The sequence below is a fragment of the Camelus dromedarius genome, chromosome 7, assembly GCF_036321535.1.
Source record: "Camelus dromedarius isolate mCamDro1 chromosome 7, mCamDro1.pat, whole genome shotgun sequence".
Taxonomy (NCBI): domain Eukaryota; kingdom Metazoa; phylum Chordata; class Mammalia; order Artiodactyla; family Camelidae; genus Camelus; species Camelus dromedarius.
The window spans coordinates 12,429,332-12,451,758 of NC_087442.1; the positions used below are offsets into that span (position 1 = coordinate 12,429,332).

Consider the following 22,427-nt stretch of genomic DNA (forward strand, 5'->3'; position numbering starts at 1 on the left):
CTTAGGCAGCCCTCACCCCCAATTTTTCCTGGTGTCCCCTGTTTGGCTGGGGTCGGCACGGCTACTTGAAAGACAGCAACTTAAAGGAGGGTACAGCTCTGGATTTTAAGTCCTTTAATTGTTTTGTGGACTTGAATAATTCTGAGGAGCCACTGAGAGAAAAGAGGTGAGCCAAAGAGAAGATTTAAAAAAAAGTAAAACGACTTGGAATTTGCAGGGGAAGAAAAAGCTGAAAAAAAATTTGTTTCCTTCTGGCAAAAAAAATCTGCCACAGAACCAAGGTTAACTGGGAAGACCTGGCCCCAGTGCTGGCAGATGCTGACAGATGCTGACAGGAAGCTGAGCTGAATTTTCCTTTTAATTTTTTCCCTGTAGAGTCTGGAAGAGTCACTGCTTCTGATAGCCTTGGAGACTAGATCTTCCCCACTACACGGAATGTACCTGGTAGGCAGTTAAGCTACAGGCACACAGTGCAAAGGAGAAACAACCGGATTGATAAAATATTTAAACTGGTGTAGTGTTTTCAAACTGTGGGCTGAGACCCATTAATGAGTCATGAAATCAGTTTTGGTGGGTTGTAACCAATGTTTTTACAGAAGAGATTAGGAAAAAAATTCAGAATGTATTTCACATAGTAAGGTTAAGTACTGAGGTGTTTGGGTCAGTTGTGTGCCTGTATGAGTGTTCTGGGGTGATGTAAGATGTATTTCCTGCCGTGTATTTCCGCTTGAGATCTAGCACGGAAATAAGGACAATTTATTCACATTATGGAAAGAACATTTCTTTCCATGATGCCTTCAGAAAACCTGTAAGTGATGATTTATCTCACCCCAAATTCCATTTACACATCACTTTCAGGAACCTCTCTTTTGGGGAGGATAAACCCAGCGTTGACAAGACACTGCCAAATACTGCTGCTGCAGACTGCGCTTCGAGAGCCACGGTCGTGTGTATGCAGCTTGAAAACGAAATGTAGGTCAAGATCCATCACAAACATATGGGCAGGGACAGAAAATAAAACGCGTGAGATATCAGTGTCAGTGCAGGTAGGTATCAAAATGTTTTCTTATTCTGGTAATGATAACTGTTAAAGAGAAAAAAACAAAACCCCTGCACTTGGAGAGCATCTGGAAGGAGAAATCAAATGGTAAAATGCCCGGAGGGCTACGGAAGTCAAGGAGAGATGCTGCCCCGCCCTACGCCGACCCTCTCCACCAACATGACTCTAAGTGCAAAGAGCATATAGCTTGGGCTCTGGGGAGAAGGCATCCTTGACCTGGGTGGTGGTGACGACACAGGTTATATACTTACTCTAAACACACACACACACACACGTACATTTTCACACATCTGTTTCACAATGTATGTTCAATCATTTTAACCATTTCTAAATGTATCATCCAATGGTATTAAATTTATTCACACTGTTGTGCAGCCATCACCACCATCGATTTCCAGAACTTCTTCATTATCCCTAACTGAAACTCTATATTCATTAAACAGTAACTCCCATGTCGCCCTCCCCCTAGCCCTGGGTAACCACTATTCTACTTTCTGTCTCAATGAATTTGATTACCCTGGGTACCTCAAACAAATGGAATCATACAGTATCTGTCCTTTTGTGTCTGGCTTGGTTCACTTAACATAATGTTTTCAAGGTTCATCCATGTTGGAGCATGTGTCAGAATATCATTCCTTTTTAAAGCTGAATAATAGTCTACAATATGTTTTTTGCAATACATGTGAAACATTTGGCTGGTTTATTGTTGCTCACCATGCTATCACATTTCCTCAGCCACGCCCTCAGATGACTGGAAACAAAACTACCTTTGTGCTGTGTAAAGGCAAATACAAGTTAAAAATAAGAGGCTTAATCCTCCCTGTTGAGAATAAGGGAGGATTTTCCTTTCAAAATTTCTGTGTCCTTTTCAAATACATATCTATCTTTATAATGGCTAACTAACCTCTGCTCTTCTCACAACTCTGGAATGTTTCCTCCAGGACCTGGGAGCCATCTTTTAAAATACAAGCACCAGGAAGATTCTGCCTCTAACTCCCAGTTCCTGTGGGAGGGTGAGAGCCTAACTTTTGGAGGGCCTTGCTCCCAATTTGCAAAATAAAACAAAACAAAACAAACAAACAAACAAAATCCATCTCCTGTCCTAAAGATGTGAGAAGTTTGTTTCTTCTCTGGATAAGCTAACACAGGTGGTCTCCCCAATGATTGTGATAAAGTTAGAAGAACTTGTGTGACAAAAGGTCCTGTCAAGTCCTCTCCCTTGAGGACTAGTGGTTATCTTGAGAACATGCATGGAGTGGGTTGTGTCTGCTTGGCTGCGTAAATGAGAGGTGCCTTTCTGACTCTGCATCCTCTCAGGGCATTGCCTGTGAGGTGCATCACATTCTGGTTTAAGGCTTAGTCAATAATAAAACTGTTCTCTAATCTGCTAGCTTTGTGGACAGGCTTTCTGGCTTGGGAGACTTTTTTTTTTTTCCTTAGCAGTTGAAAGAGAGCCCAGGAGGGCAGAGGACGCTCCTTCAGAGTCCTGTGTTGTATGTAAAGCCTTTAATTATAAGGATCTTAGTACTTATTTGTTTGGGTGAGTGGCGTGGTATATAGAACAGTGAATGACACTGCCAGACTAATCCTGTCGGTGTCATTCACTGTCCTTGTGGGCAACTGTATTTATTTCAACAAAAATCTAAAGCTTATGCTCTCATGGCAGGTCAGTAGCACACTTAACAGCAGGCTTCTTTTTGCAGAACAAAGGTTATTTGAAAAAAAGGATGACCTATACATCATTTCTTCCCAGATCATGTATCTTCTCTCTCTTCCTCACTGCTTTTTCCTAACAGTCCTTGCCGGATTCTGTCTCCCCTACCCCGCGACCAACCCCGCGTAGCCGCGGGGTCCAACCAGAGATTCGGTGGAGGCGCCTGGAAGCCGAGCCTCCCTCCCCATCCTTTCCCCTCACACTGCCTCCCATCCCCCCACCGCCTCCCATCCCCCCACCGCCTCCCATCCCCCCACCGCCTCCCATCCCCCCACTTCTGCGGTCCGCCGGGTCGGACTACAACTCCCAGCATGCCGCGGGGACGCCGCGGGTCACGTGAGCGCCCGGAAACCCTGGCCGCGGCGGCGCCGGTGAGGTGGCGGCGGGAGTGGCTGGGTTGCGGGCGAGACGGAGCGAGCGGAGCGGCCGGCGCGCTGCGACTACTGCGGGTCTCAGGTGTGCGAGCGGCGGCGCACGGGGCCCTGGCCGAGAAGGGGCTGAGCCCGCTTGGGGCTGGGGAGGGGGCGCCGCCGGCGAGGGCAGGTCCGAGGGGCTTCCAGGCGACGCGAGGACGAAGTGGTGATGCAGATGGTGGCGGCTGGTGGGTGTGGCGCCGCGGGCAGAGCCGGCCGGCCACTCGTTCCCTCCACTCTGGGCCGGGCTCTTCGGCCACACGGTGCTGCGAAACCTGGCGGGGCCGGCGAGGACCGCAGCGGGAGGAGAGCGGGAGGATCGAGGGCCTCCGGGGAGAGCCGGCGGCCTGGGCCCCCGCCAGCGCGGCGGCGGGGACACTTGTGCCAGAAAAGGGTTCGTAGTCGAGACCAGGTGAACGGATACTTTACAGGTAGGGCGGGGAGGCTTTTGGAAGGGACGTACAGCAAAGGGAGAAGGGTCTCAGTAGAATAACTGAGTTTTGCTGTCTGGTTAAGTACCAAGGTCTCAGGAATTTGATTAGATTGCTTTTTCGTCGGTAACTCAGCCTTCTTATTTGCAGAGTGTGGTCTGTTTATTTTCACTTATGACGAGATAATGGGAATGTGTCCACAGGGTTTTTGGTGTTTCTGGAAATTAGGCGATCTCCTGGTAACTTACTGAAATGATTATAGGGAGTTCCTGGGATGAGCAAAATCTGATTCTTAATGGCCAAATTTCCCCTTCAGCGTCTTGATGCTTGAATTCTTTCTTTCCCATATGTTGAGTGTTTTGCTGTATGCCAAGCTCCATACTTAGAACTCTCTATAATCTTACTTAATCCTTAAGTGAGGAAATTGAGGATCAAAGACGTTAATTAAGGGGAGGGTCTTGGATTCCAACTGGAATATTCATACCTTGGTGTGGGCCACGCATGACTTCAAATGACAGTCTCCTGTTAATCTTTGGCTCTACATCAGAAAATGAGCCCGGAACGATACTTCGATAAGCTGAAAGTCAGTGCAATGTCTTGTTGCTCACTAGCTGTCAGGATCCAGTGTATTTATTAGTCATTGTCTTAGGTTCTGATTTGTCTTGTTCATCAGTGATAAGGAAATGTCCCAGCAGTGACCCCTGAGTGTAAGTCATTTGTCTAGGAGAGGGAAAGATTTTTATCTTGAAAACTATTGTCTTTGGAATATGTTCAAAATAAGTAGGAAGAATGTGGTTTGGGGAACCCTGGAACAAGACGAGAAGATTTTACAAAGAAGTATTCTGCATCTGTGGTAATGAAAAAGTTTAAGAAGAGAGAAAAATTAGGAAAAAAAGGGAAGACTTAAGTTTTAAATAAAAGGATTTATGTGGTGCAGGGAAATGATTTCGAGTGAGATCACATGGGATAAAAAAGTTACTTGTGTAAGTATGGAGCTTTGGGACACTAAATCACAACACACACAGTTGTCAAAGTAGGTGGGCTCAGTTATCCATTTAATAGTTTTCCCCCCACCTCTTTATACTGAGTACGCATTATCTTTTTACTTTGCGAACATAAAAACTGTAAGTCTAGGGAGTGAAGTAATTGCCCATATAATGCCCTTCTCATTTGTGTGTGTGCGAGAAGCACTGTAACTAGTATGGTGCTTTTTTCCTGTCTTGGATTTATACCTCTGAGTTTAAGATGTGATGTTTCTAATTACTGTGTTTTACCCAACTTGTGATATTTAAAATTTTAACCTTTCCTCTTACCCAGTGTAACAGGATCTAGGGTCAGGGTTTGAATGCTTGTTTCATCTCCTGAGAGATACTGTTTTCTAAAATCCGTTTTCTCATCTGTAAGATGTAGAGAGAACTAAATGCAGTGAAGCATGGCAGGTACCTAGGACAGGGCCTGGCACTTTGAAAGCATTCAGTGTTGGCCAGCAGTTAGAGCATTCATTCATTTAGAAAATCTTCACTGATCACTCTAAATGCTCTTCTGGGCGCTGGGGACATAGCTGTGGATTTAAGACAGATAAGGCCTCTGCTTTTATGGAACTTACAGGTGAACAATAAACATGTAAACAATTAAAACATATAATTAGATGGGGAGAAATGCTATGAAGAGAAGAAACAGATGGAGATGGGAGAGGTAGTAACGGAGGAAGACAGTTTTAGACAGGGTGATCAGGGCAGCCACTCTGGAGGATGACATTTGAGGGTGAGCCAAGAAAAGGAAAGAGTGAGCCATTTGCAAAAAACAAACAAACAAACAAAAACAGGATAAAAGCGTTTCAGGCAACAGAACTGCAAACTCAAAGGCCCAAAGCAAGAAGGGGCTAGGTGGGTTCAGGGCCAAGAAAGGGATTAGGGGCTGGAGAGACTAGTGAGTGTGGGGAGTGGTTCTGGTGAAGGGGGAGCAAGGCGGGTGGAGAGTAGAAAGAAAATGTGCCAGCTCCACACTGTGTACACTAGCAACGGATTGGGAACCACGCAGGTGTCCAGTAGGAGACTGGACAGTGGCAGCTTGTAGGTGCACCTTCTGCCTCTGGGTGGACCTCCAGCCTCAGATGAGTGAGGGAGAAAAACGACGTTGTCTGCTCCTGTTTGAGCGTGTGTAAGTTGGGGGGGCTCCGCCTAGAAGCACGCACAGGTACAGATTCTGCAAGGATGCAGAAGAAATGCTAGGAGCCCAAGGTGACTTGAGAGCAGTAAGGGAGATGTTGCTGTGTACCCTTTGAATTTTCTACCGTATGTGTATGGTACCTGTTGAAAATTAATAAAATAACAACAAAATCTCCAACCTCTCCAGCCATTCATCCTTAGTCTCCTTCGGCCAGCCCCTGCTGTCAGCTGTACTGCTCACATGCCTTAGCCTCCCTGCCGGGCCACAGAGGTCTGGGCATATGGGTTTTAGAGGCCATGGCATACTCTTACTTTGTGTTTTTATCTGAGTCTTGGGAAACCATCAAGAAAGCATTTTAAGCAGAAGCATGACAGCTGCTTTATGTTTTAAGATATATTTCTAGCTGGTGTGTGAAGAGTGTTGCTGGAGGGGCTGGATGTAAAATAGTGAAACTCCAAGGGAGGCGGTTGTGCTTGGCTTGGCGGGAGACATGGATCGTTTACCTTGGTGGTGGCGGTCGGGCTGGGGAGAAGCAGATGGATTTGGGGTGGATTTTGGAGGTAAAAAGGACTGGATTTCATGATGGGTTGGATGCGAAAGCTGAGAGAAGAGGAGAAACGAAGCCTGATGCTAGCTGCCCTGGTGGTACCGTCTACTGAGGGGAGTCCTGGGGAGGGGTCGGTTTGGAGGTGGACGTGAAGAATTGTGTTTTAGGTACAAGGGATCAGGTGGGCCTTACTGCTGGGACTCCAGGAGGGTCTGAGTTAGAGCTGTGGATCAGAGAGTCACGGGCAGAAAGCCGCGGTACTAGTCAAAGGGGAGAAAGATGTTGGAAGTTTAAAGAGAGAAGTGTGAAGTGGTTAGAGGTTGAGAAAGCACAGCCGTTCGGGAAGTGTAGACTTGCTGGCCAGTGTCTCATGGCCTTTGAGGTTTGTGGTTTTGAATCTAACAAGTGACACCAGCCTGCTTGTGTGATTTTACTGTGGCAAAACTGAACGGCTAGGGCGCAGGGAAGGAGGCCAGAGGCAAGTGAGAGAAAAATTCCCCTAAGAGCGAGAGTCCAGATTCTCAGATGGGTCAAGAAGGAACTGAGGACAAGAGGAGGGCAACGGGTGATGGGAAAAAATGGGAAGGTGATGGAATTGGGAGCTTGCTGAGGTCAAATGACTGCTGGAGTGGGGCATATGAAGTCAGCGGTTTTCTGGAAGAAAAGTGTATTTGAAATTCAGTTCGGGAGGTGATGCAGTTACTGGTAATGACAGGGGCTGGGTTTTGACCATGGAGTGAGTTTTTATCGTGGGATGGAGGAAAAAATTGGTGGGAAAGAGGGCATGGAACTGCTGGGTTCCCCACCTGGATGTTGACAGAGGGCAGAAGTGGGGTTGGGGGTGGCGGAGGAAGAGTGAGACAGGAGCTGACTCCGAGAGGGGCCCCGGAGGGAGCAGGAGGTGGCAGCATGAGGGGCAACGGGCAGGGAGGCCCATGAGTTTCCAGGTCTCATGAAGAGGAAGAGTGGTCGTGAGAGGAAGGGTTGCTTCTCTTTGAGAGACCTCAGAGGAAACAGCGTTATCTGGGGGCAGGCAGAGTCCGCTAAGGCAAGAAAGGCAAGGGCCTCTCGTGATACAGAGAAGTTTATTCACTGCTTCTCTCCATTTCCAGAGAGCATCTCCATCAGCTGGGGGTCAGGTGAGATGTAGGTGGCAGAGTGGGCACGGGATCCTGAGGCTTCACGCCTGTCATCTCCCCTTCTGCCAGTCTCTCCCCTTTCCGCTCTGCAGCTCTTATTCAGCATTGATCACACAGTCTGGAGTGTTCATTTGGGAAAGCACCTTGTGTGGATGATCCTGTAGGAGCCCAAAAAGCTTCGCTGCAAATCAAATGAGTTAAAAATTATGAACTTGCCTTGAAAAGTAGAACCTGGCTCAGTGCCTTGTTCTGTATTCTTTTTGATGGCAAAAATCTTATTTTTCTTAAGTTTTTTTTAAGATCGTTTTGTTCTCATATGATAGTTGTATATGTAGTATCCATGGATTAAGAAGATGCTAAATGACAAGCTTCTGTTAATTCAGAAACACTTAAAATGAATTTTGGTTTTATTATAACAGCATGTACACACACTGGGAAAATGTTAGGTATTTGCTTAGTCTGTAATTGGAGCTGGAGAGGAAATGGTCTTCAGGAAGTAGGGTGTGCTGGATGGACTCAGACTTGGCAAAGACTCCATGCTTCTGCAGGCGCCCAGGGCTCACAGGTGATTAGAAGTCACTTCTGTGATGTAGGGGATATAAGTGCAAGGTATTATTATTATTAATGATTGTAATTATATACCACCAGATGTTATCATAGTATTCATTTAAAATGGCATTCTGCCAACAGCAGGTGAATGTTTAAAACTATTTTCTCATTGTATTTATTAAGCATTTTCTTCCCTGCCACTGTAGCTGAGGAAAAGGTGTTTTTTCCGAAACAAAATCCAGATGGTCTCACAAACAGCTTCATAGTCATTTAAAGCCATTAATGTAACTATATAGCCCTGAAACCCACAACCACTATTGCCAGAGCAGCGTAATCCCAACTGTTGGAGCATAGATTTTTGGAATTATTATTTTACTTGATTGATTATAGAATTTCATAACCCACACCCTTTTCTGAAGTATTCGGTGCAGTATTTTTGAATTGTGAGTACGTTCAGTTCGAAGAGCTACAGTTTATAAAGAATATTTAAAACGTTGCGTTGTCTCACTTGGGCTTCATGTTTAATCTTGTAAATGGAAGTAAATTTAGCAGTAACAGTAGCTCTCTCTGGTTTGTAACTTCCTGGAATTACAGATAGAAAGTTTGTTTACTTTTTATGAGTGGAATTTTAGTCTTAAATTGGCTCATAATTTTGTTAATGTTTTTCGGGGAGAATGATTATATGAAATTAGTTACATTCTACTGATGTGGGATTAATCCTGGGCAGATCAGTGGCTAAAATAATTACTTTAATATCTTACATACACTTTATTTTAGTCTCATAACTCTCAGAAGAGATAGGCCATTTTATGAAGGACCATCTGTGATTCAGAGAGACTGACTTGTCCAAGGGCTCACAGCCAGTAAGTGAATCAGCTGTAGTGTTTATACAATTTTAATCATCTCAACTTTGTACCTTTTATCCAAAAGTTTTAAGAATGGCCTTTCACCTGGGTCTCTCAGTATTTAAGGTTTGAGTCCATCTATCAAGCTGTAGTATAAACTGTAGTATAAACAGCAGTTACAGGGAACGTGGCCTTGCGCAAAGCCCTGTGAGTCACTAGTTTTAGTGTTGAAAGCTCTTGAGTACGTCTCCTACCTTTGACTATTGTAGTATGTTTATCATACAAGGTATTTTGTTAATTTATTTTTTCTAATATTCAGATAAATTATAGGACTTTTCCAGTGCTGTAGATGTTCTCCCTCCTGATTATAAAATAGATACACGTTCAGTGTAGAAGTTTTAGGAAAGTATATAGAAAACTAAAATTACCCATGATCCCACTACCAGAGAGAACTATATATTCTCTGTTTATTTGTAAGTATTATGTAAATATAGAGTCAAATTGATTATATTTATAGGTCCTATCCTACTTTTTTCAGTTGACATTTTTTCATGTTACTAAAAAGTCTCAATTCATCATGTCAAATGAAAAATATTCAACCATATGGCTATACCATAATTTGTTTAAACATTCTCCTCTCATTGCATATTTAGGTTGTTTCTGCAGACTCATAGCTGGAGACATTATGCTTAGATGCTTAATTATTCTTGGGTGTCTGTCAGCATGGATGCAGAGGAGAGGTGAGAGGAATTAGGGAGAGAAATGGCACAGGAGTGGCCTGACCTCTGCCTGATTCCCTCATGACTGACACAAAGCTCATCTTTTTTAATAAAAGAAAGCTCTTCTGACTCTTGTGAAAACTACCTTTGTTTAGAGAACTGAATGCATAATTGAATCTTTGTGTCAAAGGCTCTTGATGAACATGACCAGATTGTCTTCCTATAACATTGTACTAATTTTCACTTCCATCAGCAGCGTATGAGAGTTCAGGGATCATTAGACCTCAAGCTGCATTGAGCACAGTCTTTTTTAACTATGCAAACTTTTTTTTTTTTGGCCATGATTGGCATTTCTTTTGTTGCTAGTGAGATGGGAACTTTTATTTGGTAAGTTTAATAGCCGTTTCATTTCTTTTGAGTTGTCTATTCATTTCCTTTGCTCATTCTCCAGTCAATTAGTGATTTTCTTATCAGTTTGTATGAGAGTTCTTTCTATTAGGATGTAATCTTTTGTCATGGATTTCTTTTTAAAGGCCTACCTAATAGCTGTAAAACATAATTATCAAATCTAGTTTTCTGGTGTCAACTAGTCCATATAATTTTTTTTTTCAAGGCCTAATTATATGCTGACTGGTTGTAAGTCTAAATAATTCAGTTTTTGGATAATCTGCCTGTTTTGAGTAATGTTAATAATCTGTTTTGTCTTTCTAGGAAGAAGAAATGACGTAAACCATTCACTCTCCAGACTTTAAAGTCAAGGTGGGAAGGAAGGTCAGGAAGAACATGGCCTGGCCGGATATTTTTCAAAGAGGAACTCTGCTCTCCCGGTTCAGCCATCATCATGTAGTCGTGTTCCTGCTCACCTTCTTCAGGTAAGATGACTGATAAAGCTCTTCTCTTGTTGTCATTGTTTCCCTTTTGAAGGAGCTGTTTACCGCAAGGCGAGTGCTTAGTGCAGAGGTTGGCATGAGCTTAACATGAAATAGACTAGCTAGTCCTTCTGCTGTTCTTTCCGATGGCTCCAGTACAGTGGTTCTCAAGGGCTATCCTGCCCCTGTCTGGCTATGGCTGGAGACATTTTTAGTTGTCATGCCGAGGGAAGGCGTGCTACCTGCATCTAGTAGGTAGAGACCAAGGATGCTGCTAATATCCTACAGTGCACAGAATAGCCCCCCACAACAGAGAACTTAGGAGTCCCGATATGTCAATACTTCCATGACTGAAAAACCTTAATCCTATATAAAACCCTTTAATTGTTAAAACCAGGAGCTTGAGAACAAAGGATGTGCATATTCAGGGAATGCCTTGTGCCTCTTTGAGCAGTAAAGATGGTATGAGATGGTGAGGAGCTGCCGTAACTCATGTGAGAGCCCTGATCAGGTAGCATGACTGAAGAATCATCCACGTCTGACTGCGTGGCCCTCTGTGGCTCTCTGTAGATGATGTAAACCAGGCCTGTAGGTGTTAGGGGCACGCTGTTCATAACCCTGGGACTCAGCTATTTTGATTATTTACTCTGAATCGATTTTATTATTAATCTTTATTGAAGGCATCAAAATGATGGTTTATTTATTTATTGTTTAAGGCAGAAATGAGGGAAATGGTTTTCTAATTATGTAAGAGTTGATAGGTAATTTTGGATCCTTGATTTAGGGGAAATGCATTTGAGAGGATTTGAGGGAGGCATCAATATGAGGAAAAGACAGGACCAGGAAAAAGCTACTGGATGGCCAGTGTAGTGAGTGGCCAGTGGTTGCTAAAGACTTAAAATCCTTTACGGAACTGCAACCATGATTTCAAGTGCGTTGAGATCAGTCCCATCTCCATCTTCTAGGTCCGGGGACACGTGATGAGTGAACATGGGGGCTCATATAGAAGAAGACAAGTTAATCATTTCTTTTGCTTAGCAGAGACTATTTCAATGGACAGTCTTATAAAGTTCTTATAATGGACAGTTCTTATAAAGCAGTACTCACCCTTCCTTCCTTCTCTCTTCTGTAGTTACTCATTGCTCCACGCGTCAAGAAAAACATTTAGCAATGTCAAAGTCAGTATCTCCAAGCAGTGGACCCCAAGCGCTTTCAACAAGTCAATCGAACTGCCTGTAGAGGTAAGCACAACCAGGTAATGGGGTGGATTCCAGAAGGGAACCATGCCCACGCATGAATTCTCCTTAAGTTCTCTTTTGTTTCATTCATCCTTAGGATGACTTACTGTTTCCTATGGTGTAAAATCCAAGCTACTCTGCCTGATTTCTTAGCTTGCCCTGATTCAGGCCTGCTTTACCATTGCAGCCAACTTATTTCTCGTTGTTTTGAAATCACACCATTCTGGCTAGGCTGTTTTTTCATTGAGTTTCACAAGTACCATGCTCATTTCTGCCTTTGAGATTTTGCTTGTATTCTTTTGTATGACCTTTCACCTTCTGCACACCCATCTACATTTTGATTTTCCCTTTGTGTTGAGATAAAGTGCCACTTTTCCTATCAAGTTTTTTTTCCCAGCTTCTGGTTTTTTTCTCTTTCACACTGTGTACACTGTGTATTATGTAGTTTAATGTCTCAGTATTTATGTACTTTCTAATTGTTTCATTTGTTTGTATCTTGTTTAAATGGCTTGAAGTCAGGGAGTGTGTATCCATCCAGTTCTTTTATTCATTGTGGACCAAGTAAATTCTTTGATGATTGTTTGGAGTGGAGATGCTGTTCTTTATAATAGCCTGTCTCAATGCACAAATCCTTACCTCTCAATCTTTACTACATTATTTGAGTTTTATTTATGTGGAATTACAGGTATATATTAATATGCCTAGCATTTTTATTTCTTAAAAATTATTTTCTTTATTTAGACCAATTCACAGTTGATAGGTTTGAAGGTTATATGACTATCCTCTGAAGTGTAAATAAATTATTCAGTCAATTGCTTATTGAGAGTCTGTCCTACACTGAGGGTACCGCCCCCCCCAAAAAAGCCTAGAGGATTAAAAAAAAAAGGGGGCCTTTCCTTATGGAGCTGACATTCTAGTGGAGATGCTCTCGAACAATTTTTCTCAAATTTCAGTTATCAGGAACTTTTAAAAGGCAAGCTATTATGACTAGATGGCTAGATTTCTTGACTGAGTTTTGACAATTGACAATTACATTTTTATTTAACTCTCATTAATAGGAAGTTCTTCCTTCTATTGACGTAAGAGCGTTCCATCGTTTAATTTTGATCTTGGGTTTTGTCTTGAGCCATGCATCCTAAGTTGATTCCTGCTGCAGGACTCCCTGTTGAATATCTGAGGAAAACCTGTTTCCCTAAGTTTCTCCTGTTCATGCAAAACATCCCTGGCTCCTTTGACTGCAGCTTAGACCAAGCCCTGAGTATCGTATTCCAGGTACAGGCTGACCAATGTGTAGAACAATAGGATTTGACTTAGACACTGAATTTCTGGTTACACTGCCCAAGGCTGCCTTTGTTTTTTAGGTAACTGGGTTGGGGATCTCAAAGACTACTCCCAGGTTTGAGGATTCAGTAGGAGGACTCATAGGACTCAGCATATGACTCAAAACTCTGGTTTATTATAGTGAAAGGATACAGAGAAAGATGAGCAAAGGGAAAAGCATGTAGGGTGAGGTCTAGAGGAAACCAGGCAAAAGTTTCCAAGAGTCCTTTTCCAGTACAGTCATATAAATGTGCTTAATTCTTCTGGCAACAAGTCGTGACAGCTCCGGTGAGATGCTGTCTACTGGGGAGGCCAATTAGAGACATGATGCCAGGGTTCTTATTGGGGTTGCTCACGTAGGCACTCTCTACCTGGCACGTATGAAAATTCTACTTTCCCATTAGGAAGGCAAATATTCAGCATAAACCACATTGTTTGGACAGACAGTTTAGGCACAGGGAGCCACTCTTAGCAGGGAATGGTGGGGACCCCCTCAGGATCCAGCCTTGCAAGTAGGTCTTTTTAAGGATAGCATCTCAGGTCTGCTGTGTTAACTCTTTCCTGCCAGTAGCCACGTCACATTATAAGCTTGTGTTGAACTTGCTTTAACTTTTCTGCCAAAATATTTATTTACTTACTTATTCTAATTGCCGCTAAAATAGGTTTCATCAGTCTGTGTTTTCAGAACTATAGATTCACTAGTTTGGATGGATTGGTTATGTAGAAGTCAGATTCTACTGTATCCTGGAAGCCTTTGTATTTTTGTACCTACCCTCGTGGAGAGCAGTGCCAACTTCCCATTCCTTTCTTTAGACTTGAAGTCCAGGTTTTGCCTTTCCTGAAGCCTGTGGCTGGAGCGGAGTGGCTGGGACAATATGTCCCTTTCACTTCTCCTGTGCTTCAGGGTCTGTAACTGTCTTAACTCTAGCTTTCCTTTGAGACTTTCTGTCTTATTCAGAGTGGGAAGATTCTTCGAACCAGAAGTGTATATAAACTTAGTCTGAACTCAAAAAAAGACTGTGTTTATATGTATTGTTAAACATTTCTTAAGTGCCCTAAGTAGCTTCCTCGGAAAGTACTTATTATAGCTTTCATTTTTATGCATCTCAATTTTAGATGCTTTACAAAAAAAATAAAAAATGAAGCCGACACAGTCTCTGTACCTTGAGACTTCACAGTGGATCCCATGGACGTGGACAGACATTGAAAATAGTAGGAGAACATAACATAAAATCTGTGTTTACAGATAATAAAGAGGAAATGATTAAATCTGATATTTGAGGACAACTTGACTGAAAATCATACACAAACATTTCTTCTATCAAATTAAAAAAAAAGCTTTATCTCTCCTGACAGTATAGGCCTTCCAGAGTGTAGAGAACAGTGTGAGAGAATCTAAACTTCTCAGCAGGAGAGGGAGGCAGAGTTCACGGCGCCCTCAGTGGTCCAGCTCAGCCTCAGCCGCAGCTGCTCTGACTCAGCTTCTCACGTCAGCCGGCACCACTCGGGTACCACCCCCGCTAGACTGAGAGCAGACCCCTGAGCGCAGACCAGCTTCAGCTCACGCTCGACGCGCCAGGGCAGGAGCTCTTGCGTGTCGGAAGTCCCCCACCCCCACGCATAGCTGTAACTCTGTGATAAACGTTCTCACTTAGGAAACCCACACCGTGACCTTTCTTGCTTCCAGGAAGTGCCCCAACTTGTAGCAACCCTGGTAGTGTAATGCAGTCCCGGCCCGAGCACGCAGCCACATCCTCCGGTCGTGCAGGCCAGCATGTGGGGCTTTAGCATCCTAAAGTCATTTTGTCAGTACCTTGGAGGCTCATTTCATCCTCTTTTGAGGAAATACCTGCCAGATACCCAAAGCTGAGTAACTGAAGTTCGTCTGTCGGTCACTCTCTGAAGTGAAGGTGACGTCCCAGCTCGCAGCTCACAGCTCTCCCTCAGGACAGCCGCCGTCTCCTGCTAGCGGAGCCGCGGTGATCGGAGCTGTACCACTGATGTAAACTTTCTTCACTAGGCTTTTTTTTCTTTTTTCCTGTTTTCTGAATCTTTTTGTTAGTCCTGCTTTGCTCTCTTAGTTTTTGGTTTTGTTTACACTTACTAAGTAGGCAGTCAAACGTGTATTTCCGCTGAATGCTGGCAGTGGAGCAGAAAAAAGCTGTTTAAAATCGCCCTTCTTGTGACAGCCACACCTGTGGGGAGTTTTGATGACTGAAACTTTGAGCAGCTGCTGGGAGGCCCCACCTCTGGCTCACGTTGGTGTGTGCCCAGCAGGACTTACTCCTGGGTCCTACTGAGCCTGGACGGCATTGGGGATCAAAGAGTGTGGTTAGAGGGAAAGGAGGCAAAGTAACTGACTGAAGGTACTGAGGGCCCCACGTTGGGTCTCTGACGTGCTGATGCGTCTCCGCCATGCGAGCTACTTTCTTACAGCCCGTGAGAACGGTGTGAGTGTTACAGTAACAAGACCGAGGCCATAAGCCACACAGAAATGAGTCAGTACTTCAGAGTCACACTTAAAATTTGGGGATTTTTACCTTCTGTTAAAGATATGTATTTTTAAAATTACTGATTGTGATTTTTCTGTTTAATATTCTAAAGTCAGACTTTCTTTTCTGTAATAGCCCACCTCAGAAATCATTGTGTCCAGCTGTTCTCAAAGCTTTAGCCTGCGGACCTCAAAGAGCGTCTGGTTATATGAATTTATATTTACAGATACTTACTGTTTTAGAAATTCAAACTGAGAAACTGAAAAAAGACATTGGTTTTAAGTTATTTTTAAATGAACTAAATAAACCCATCACATGTTAACAGAAATAACATTTTATGGAAAATGCCTTTTTTTAAACAAAAAATCACAAAGGAGAGAGGCATTGATTTACATTTTTCAAATCTCTTAATGTCTGGCTTAATAGAAGACAATGGATTTTCATGTCTCTTCTGAATTCGGTTTCTTGCAACATGATACTTTGCAGAGAGTATATGAAGAGAATTTGGCTTTCACAGATACATAGTGGAAGAGGGAGAAGTCCTTTAATAGCCTTTTCAGTTAATTGTGGAGATTTGTCTTTGACACTACACCCGAATTTGACAAGTGGCAATTTCCTAAAGGTTTTAGTTGCAGTGTGGAATCTGAAACTGTATTAACTGTATTATATGCTTACATTAAGATCCATTTGTCTGTCTTGTGCTTTGAATGGATCTTGAAGTGACAGGCTCATTTCCTTCTTTTTTGAGGAAATATCTGCCAAATACCCAAATCTGAATAACTAGAGTTTGCCTGTCAGTCACTCTTTCAAGTAAAAATGACGTTTCAGCTCGCCACTCAGTTTTCCTCAAGACAGCCGTCTTACTTTGGTGTGCATGGTGCTGTATGTGTGTTTTCTACTTCATCACACAGGACAGTAACAAACGTACTCAGGGGCCAGATTTAATAAAATTAATTATTTTTACTGCTCAACAATTATTTATGGAACATATAGCATATGCCACGGACATTCTGATGTGAAACTGCCTTTTTTTTTTTTTTAAACTGTGAATGTGGCAGTGAAGAATACAGGGTTAACAATACGTTTGGTGTCACTGCCTTGATTCATGCTAAGGCACAGGAGTTTTACCCACCACTGCCTTTTCACCATCAGTGGAAAAATCAAAGGGAAAAAAAAGCAAATAGCATTTTAGTATTATGCAAATAGTTTTGGCCTTGTGGACCTTTTTGCATGTTGTTTCCTTATGTACAAAGTGCTGATTTGCTCTCGTCAACATCACTGGGGTTCTGAGTGTGGGTGGAGGTTGTCCCGAAGGTGCCCTGTTCCGGCGGGGCTCACTTACTCTTGCTGTGTGACTGCAGATCTGGAGCAGCAACCACTTGTTCCCCAGTGCAGAGGAAGCCACTCTTTTCCTTGGAACACTGGATACCATTTTCCTCTTCTCCTACGCTGTGGTAAGTTTTTGAGCTCTAGGGTTTTACGTTGAGGAAAGATGTAAAATGACTCCAAACCTTATGAAGTTGGTAAAGGATTTTGAATATGCCGATTGAAGACAGTTCAGTATTGCTGTAGTTTATATCCATCCGTCCATCCATCCATCCGTCCATGTATTCATTCATCCATATGACAAATATTTTTTGGGCACCTAGCATGTGCTGGGTACTTTTCTAGTCAGTGGGAATTGATCAGTGAGCAACACAGGAAAAATCCCTAGCTTTATAAAGTTTCTATTCCTGCATGGGAGCTGAGGGAGACAAACAGCGACAAGATGCTCTAAATAAGTAAATTACCGAGTGTGTTCAAAGGTGATGTGTGCTGTGAAGAGTCAAGCAGGGAAAGGGGATCGATCATCCTGGGTGGGGTTGTTGTTTAAGTAGGATGGCTGGGGAGGACTTTACAGAGAGCAGAGACTGGAAGTGGGTTAAGTGAGGTCACTGTGTAGCGGTTCAGGCTAGAGGTACAGATTTCAGAGCCCTTCGCAAACAGATGGTTTTTTAATCAGCCTTTTTTTGTAGGGGTTGGTAATTAGGTATGTATGTATGTATGTACGTATGTATTTAATGGAGGTACTGAGGATTGAACCCGGGACCTTATGCATGCTAAGCATGCGCTCTGCCACTGAGCTATACCCGCCCCCCTCTGATGATATGTTAACTTATGAGACTGGATGAACTCATCAAGAGAGTTGGTGAGGACAGACAAGAGGTGGGAAGACTGAGCCAGGGGACCTTCTGGTATTTAGAGGTGGGAAGATAAGGGATGGGCCAGGGATGCTGAGAGGGAGCAGGAGAACCATGAGAAGGTGGCGCCTGGGAGCCGAGCCAGGATGGCTGGGGCTGGCTCTGGCTGAGGTGGTGTCCTGGGGTTGGGCAGTCAGAGCCTCTGTCTGGTGGTCTGGTGGTGGGGAATGCCTGTGCTGGCTTCTGAAGAGGAGCATTGGGACCTGTGGAGGCGACAGCGGACCTGTGTGCTGTGGGAGCAGCCTGACCTTTCTCCCCTGCATCTTACTGTCTTTAAAATGTGGCCAGTTATAGAGAAGCCCTTTAGGTACAGATGTGCAGTACTAGGTGAAAGTCCTGAAGCCGTCTCCGAGTGTTTATGTGGGTAATTACTAGAATATTTTTTCTTTGAAGAGGAAACTTACAGACACAGTTGGAACAGATCTTGGGTCGTTTAGCCTAGCTTTGCACCCCAGCATTTTCTGTACAAAATCCCAATATAGGATCATTCCGCTTTGGCTGAGGCATCCCAGTGATGCTTCTCTTCAGGCCTTTCACGAAGTATTTGAAGAAGCCCCATGGTCTAGTGGAGCGACTAGCTCTACCACCATCCTCGAGCTGGGTTAAACTTGGTATCAAAATGGAATTTAACCTTATTTTTTGATATTTAGTTTCCTTATCTATGGAGTTATGATGAGAACACCTATCTCTAAAATTAAGTAGGTCTGGGAGATAAAAGATAAGAGCCATGAAAAATCAGTGATCACAGTTCTTTATATTGAGCTGCATTTCCTTCTGTAACTTCCAGACACCTTACACGCCTTTGGAGCAACACAGAATAATGCATTGGTTCCCTAATCTGAAAGATAATTGACAGCTTTCCTTCACCCCCGTTATTATATGTAGCATAAGACCATGTGAATTGGAGCTTTAGAACATAGAATCTCCTCTAGTGCTTGTAGATGCTTCTTTTGAGGTTGTGAAAGCTTGATGATAATGAGGGAGAAACATTTATTATGACATTTATCCCTTAAATTTCTCTAATGTAGACGTATTTATCCATCTATATTATATCCATTATGTAGTCAGTTCATTAGAAACACTCATTTCTGGATTTAGGTATTTAGTCAAGACATTTATCCATTTTACATATTTGTGGAAGAAACTTAAAAGTGTGTTGCCCTTGCTCGTTGGTCTGCCTTGCTGCCGTGACCTCGACATTTTAGTTCCTGCCACTCAGTGGGAGGAGAGCAGAAGGCAGAACACTTGTACCTGTCTTCAACTAAATACTGTCTCTGCCTCCCTACTCCTTGCCTCGTGATGTCATGAAACCCAAGGGTCAGATTAAACAGGCAGCATGTGTGCCCCCGAAGCTTCTGTTCTGACGGACGTGTTAATAACACATCTTTAGGCAGAATGCAGATGCCCGAGCAGAATCCCTTTGGGAAAGCAGGTAACTGATGTTTAAGAGTAAATCTGTTCTAGAAGGTGAAATATATTTATGGGCTTGTTTTATTAGAATTATTCTTGGATTTTCCTTCGTCTCCTTTTAGGCAGTTGGGGTTCAAAGAGAACAAAAGTTTGCACTGAATTACACGTCCTGGTGCATGAGGGGTTTACAGGATAGTGTGCAGAAGCCACTGCCATTTCATGAAACATTGGTGAAACTGATACAGACGGCGAGTCTAGGCATGAGAATGAGGTTTAATTTTTATGTTTTGTTTGCCTCATTTGCTTTGTAGTGCATCTTGCTTTTTCCAGGCCGTGGTGTTATCCAGAGCTGTAAAATAAAATGCCTTTTTTTTAGGGCCTTTTCATCAGCGGTATTGTTGGGGATCGGCTCAATTTGCGATGGGTTCTGTCCTTCGGCATGTGCTCTTCTGCACTGGTGGTAAGTTAGAAGCTGTGATTATTCTTACTACTGTTGCTCTTATCTCGGTCAGGTACTTGAGAATCCGAGCAGTCCCCCTGCTTCTATATGTAGAATGGAATAGTAAAATTAGTCTTCAGTTTTCTGATCCCTTGTGTGCCTTTTCAGTTAGGAAGGTCCTTAAAGTACAATTTCAATCACGCACCTTCCTTGATTCTCAGTCACCAAGAAAGTCAAAGCGTGACTAGCGTGGCATCCGGTGCTGGAGAGGACCTGGTCTCAGCCCGCCACCTCTGCAGTCGGGTCTTTCCCTGTGCCTCACCTCCGTGCTCTCGCCCAACCACACTACCTTCTGGGCCCCAGCACCTCCTGCTCCTTTCTGCCGCTCTGCTGTTGTTCCTGCTGTCTTCCTGCCTCGAATGGCCCTCTGTTCAGCTCTTCACAGTCTCACTCAACGTCTCCTTCAGATCATTGGCCAAATGACACTTTCATAATGCCTCCTGTTACCGACCCCACTTCTGCAAGTAATCATTCCCTGTCCTGAGCTCCTGTGCCTGAATTTCCTTGAAGGCGCTCGGCCTGCTTGTTTCTGTATCAGTCTTGCTTTCCTGCGGAGTCTGCAGCATAGTCATTAAGACCACAGACTTCTTGCGACCTGCACTGCCTGCGTTTCAGGCCCTCTGCTGCAGTTTCCAGCTCCTGTCTCTCTGTGCTTCAGCCTCCCCGTTTGCACACCTCCGCCCAGGGTTGCAGTGAGGCTTCTGTGAGCTACTGTGTGTAGGGCATTTGGTGTGGTGCCTGGTACATTAAGTGCTCTAGATGGCAAGACCCACATTTGATTCATCTTTATTTGCTTACAGGCATCTGGTGATAAATTTTTGTTGATTGAATGAAAGCATGGAGTTTAGTCAGACCCTGTTCTTGTTTTTCAGTGTCTGTCATTTGTGTAAGTTTTGTCTTTATATTTTAGAGACTGAAGCACTTTATTCACAAACTGTTCATCCACACATATGTACACAATATTTTTAAACCTATATACGTACTTTCTTGGGTTTTTTTACATTTCTTTGAAAAATTGAAGTATGTACATAAACTCTTCCTTATTAGTGTATAGTTCTAACTGTGACAGACAAGTGTAGTTGTGTAACTACACCCCTCCTACCCCCAGCCTCTAGCGATCACTTACCATTTTTCTGTCCTTACAGTTTTGCTTGTTCCAGAATGTCATGTAACTGGGGTCATACGGTATTACACATACCATTTGTAAACCCATGCCAAATATTCCCAAAGGAGACTGACTACAAATAAAATGCCCACTCGAGCACAGTGCCTGGGAAAAAGCAGCCGCTTGATGAATGCCACTGAACTGTTGAGCCGATCACAAGTTTCACCGATGCTCTTAGTAGCTGCAGTGGTAACAGCGGCTGCTTCCCAGTCCCCACGACGTGCCTGGCGCTGTTCTGAGTGCATTCATGCACGTGAACTCGGGTAGTCCCCGGAGTGGTCCTCCATCACCAAGAGGAAGTAGGCGTACAGTGCGGTGAACAGTGGGGACTCACCCGTTTAGAGTTGAAAACCAGGTTGGAGGGATGACCCTCACTGCGTTTTATGCTGTTTGCCATCTCTGCCTCTGTGGTCGGGGCGGTTTGGTGTGCATCTCACTCAGTGCTGCTCTGAGCAGGAGCATCTGAAGAGTCAGCCACACGTCCCTCAGGCTCAGATGCTGACTGTGTCCTTCAAGTGGGGCTTCGCGTGGGGCGTCGGTGCGGATGTTACATGTGTCTTTTTCTCCCTCCTTCTCTAAGGTGTTTGTCTTTGGCACCCTCACAGAATGGCTGCGTTTCTACAACAAGGGGCTATACTGCTGTCTGTGGATTGTGAACGGCCTGCTGCAGTCCACCGGTTGGCCCTGTGTGGTTGCCGTCATGGGCAACTGGTTTGGGAAAGCTGGGTATGCCACTTCCTCTTTCATTTCCCTATTTAAGTAGTTTTAATATCGGATTGTTCAGACTTGTCAGAGTCAATTAACTCGATCCCTTCGATACCACCCACATCTCCTCTCTGTTTTGGAAAGTTAGAGTTGCAGGGAGAGAGGGCTTCACGTCGAAGTACGTTGGAAGTGGTGTGGACCTCAGAGATGGTCTAGCCCGGTGAGACACGTTCACAGCCCTCCCCTGGTCATGGTCAGATTGGAGTGTGGCTGAGGTGTATGTCTCAAAATTTTAAAAAAATCATCCCTTTACAGAACATAAATAACACAACATAGTAACATAAATCTCATGTGCCATCCCATCAGTGTGTCTTCCTGTGGGTTTGTGTTCCCTTTTTTGGAGACTCAGTGATCTAGTTTAACTTTCACTTAAAGATAAGGAAACTGAGGCCAGAAGTTATCTGTGGAACTTGCCTAAGGTCACATCGCGAAGGCTCCAAGGAGATGCAGATGAAGAATGCCAAACTTTGGGGGTTAGTTAGATTGGACGTTTTCCTCCTAAAGCTTCGAGTAGTTGTCAGTTGTATGTGAGTTTGTGTGTGGTGTGTGCCATGGCGTGGGGATGGGCACCTGCTGAAGTGTCCTCTGGGCCACCCAAGAAGGACCATACTTAATTTACAGGATGGAGAGTAAGTTGAGATACTCAAAAGACTGGGCTTGATTGTTTATCATTGCATGCATGCCAAAACTCACCGAATTGTACATTTTGAACACGTACAGCTTACTGTATAGCATTGAGTTTTGGCATGCAGACACCTGTAAAAGTATCCTCCCCATTAAGATAATGACATAACCATCAGCCCCCAAAGTTTCTCCTTGTCCCGTGATAATACTTCCTCCCTC

The 22,427-nt window shown here is 43.8% G+C and overlaps 1 protein-coding gene across 4 annotated transcripts in view; it reads left to right on the plus strand.

Annotated features, from left to right (window-relative positions):
• Positions 1-899: 899 nt before the first annotated feature.
• SLC37A3 (solute carrier family 37 member 3) overlaps positions 900-22,427 on the plus strand; it is a 36,624-nt gene continuing 15,096 nt past the window's right edge. For 3 of the 4 annotated variants that reach the window (XM_031455484.2, XM_031455486.2, XM_064487300.1), the window contains exons 1-6: positions 3,128-3,230; positions 10,298-10,458; positions 11,588-11,696; positions 16,867-16,959; positions 19,532-19,615; positions 21,400-21,545. In XM_031455484.2, coding sequence (XP_031311344.1) covers positions 10,370-10,458; positions 11,588-11,696; positions 16,867-16,959; positions 19,532-19,615; positions 21,400-21,545 — 521 coding nt within the window. In that variant the 5' untranslated portion in view covers positions 3,128-3,230; positions 10,298-10,369. Of the gene's footprint in view, positions 1,047-3,127; positions 3,231-10,297; positions 10,459-11,587; positions 11,697-16,866; positions 16,960-19,531; positions 19,616-21,399; positions 21,546-22,427 lie in introns of those variants that run through there. The other variant, XM_064487299.1, reaches the window with a different exon arrangement.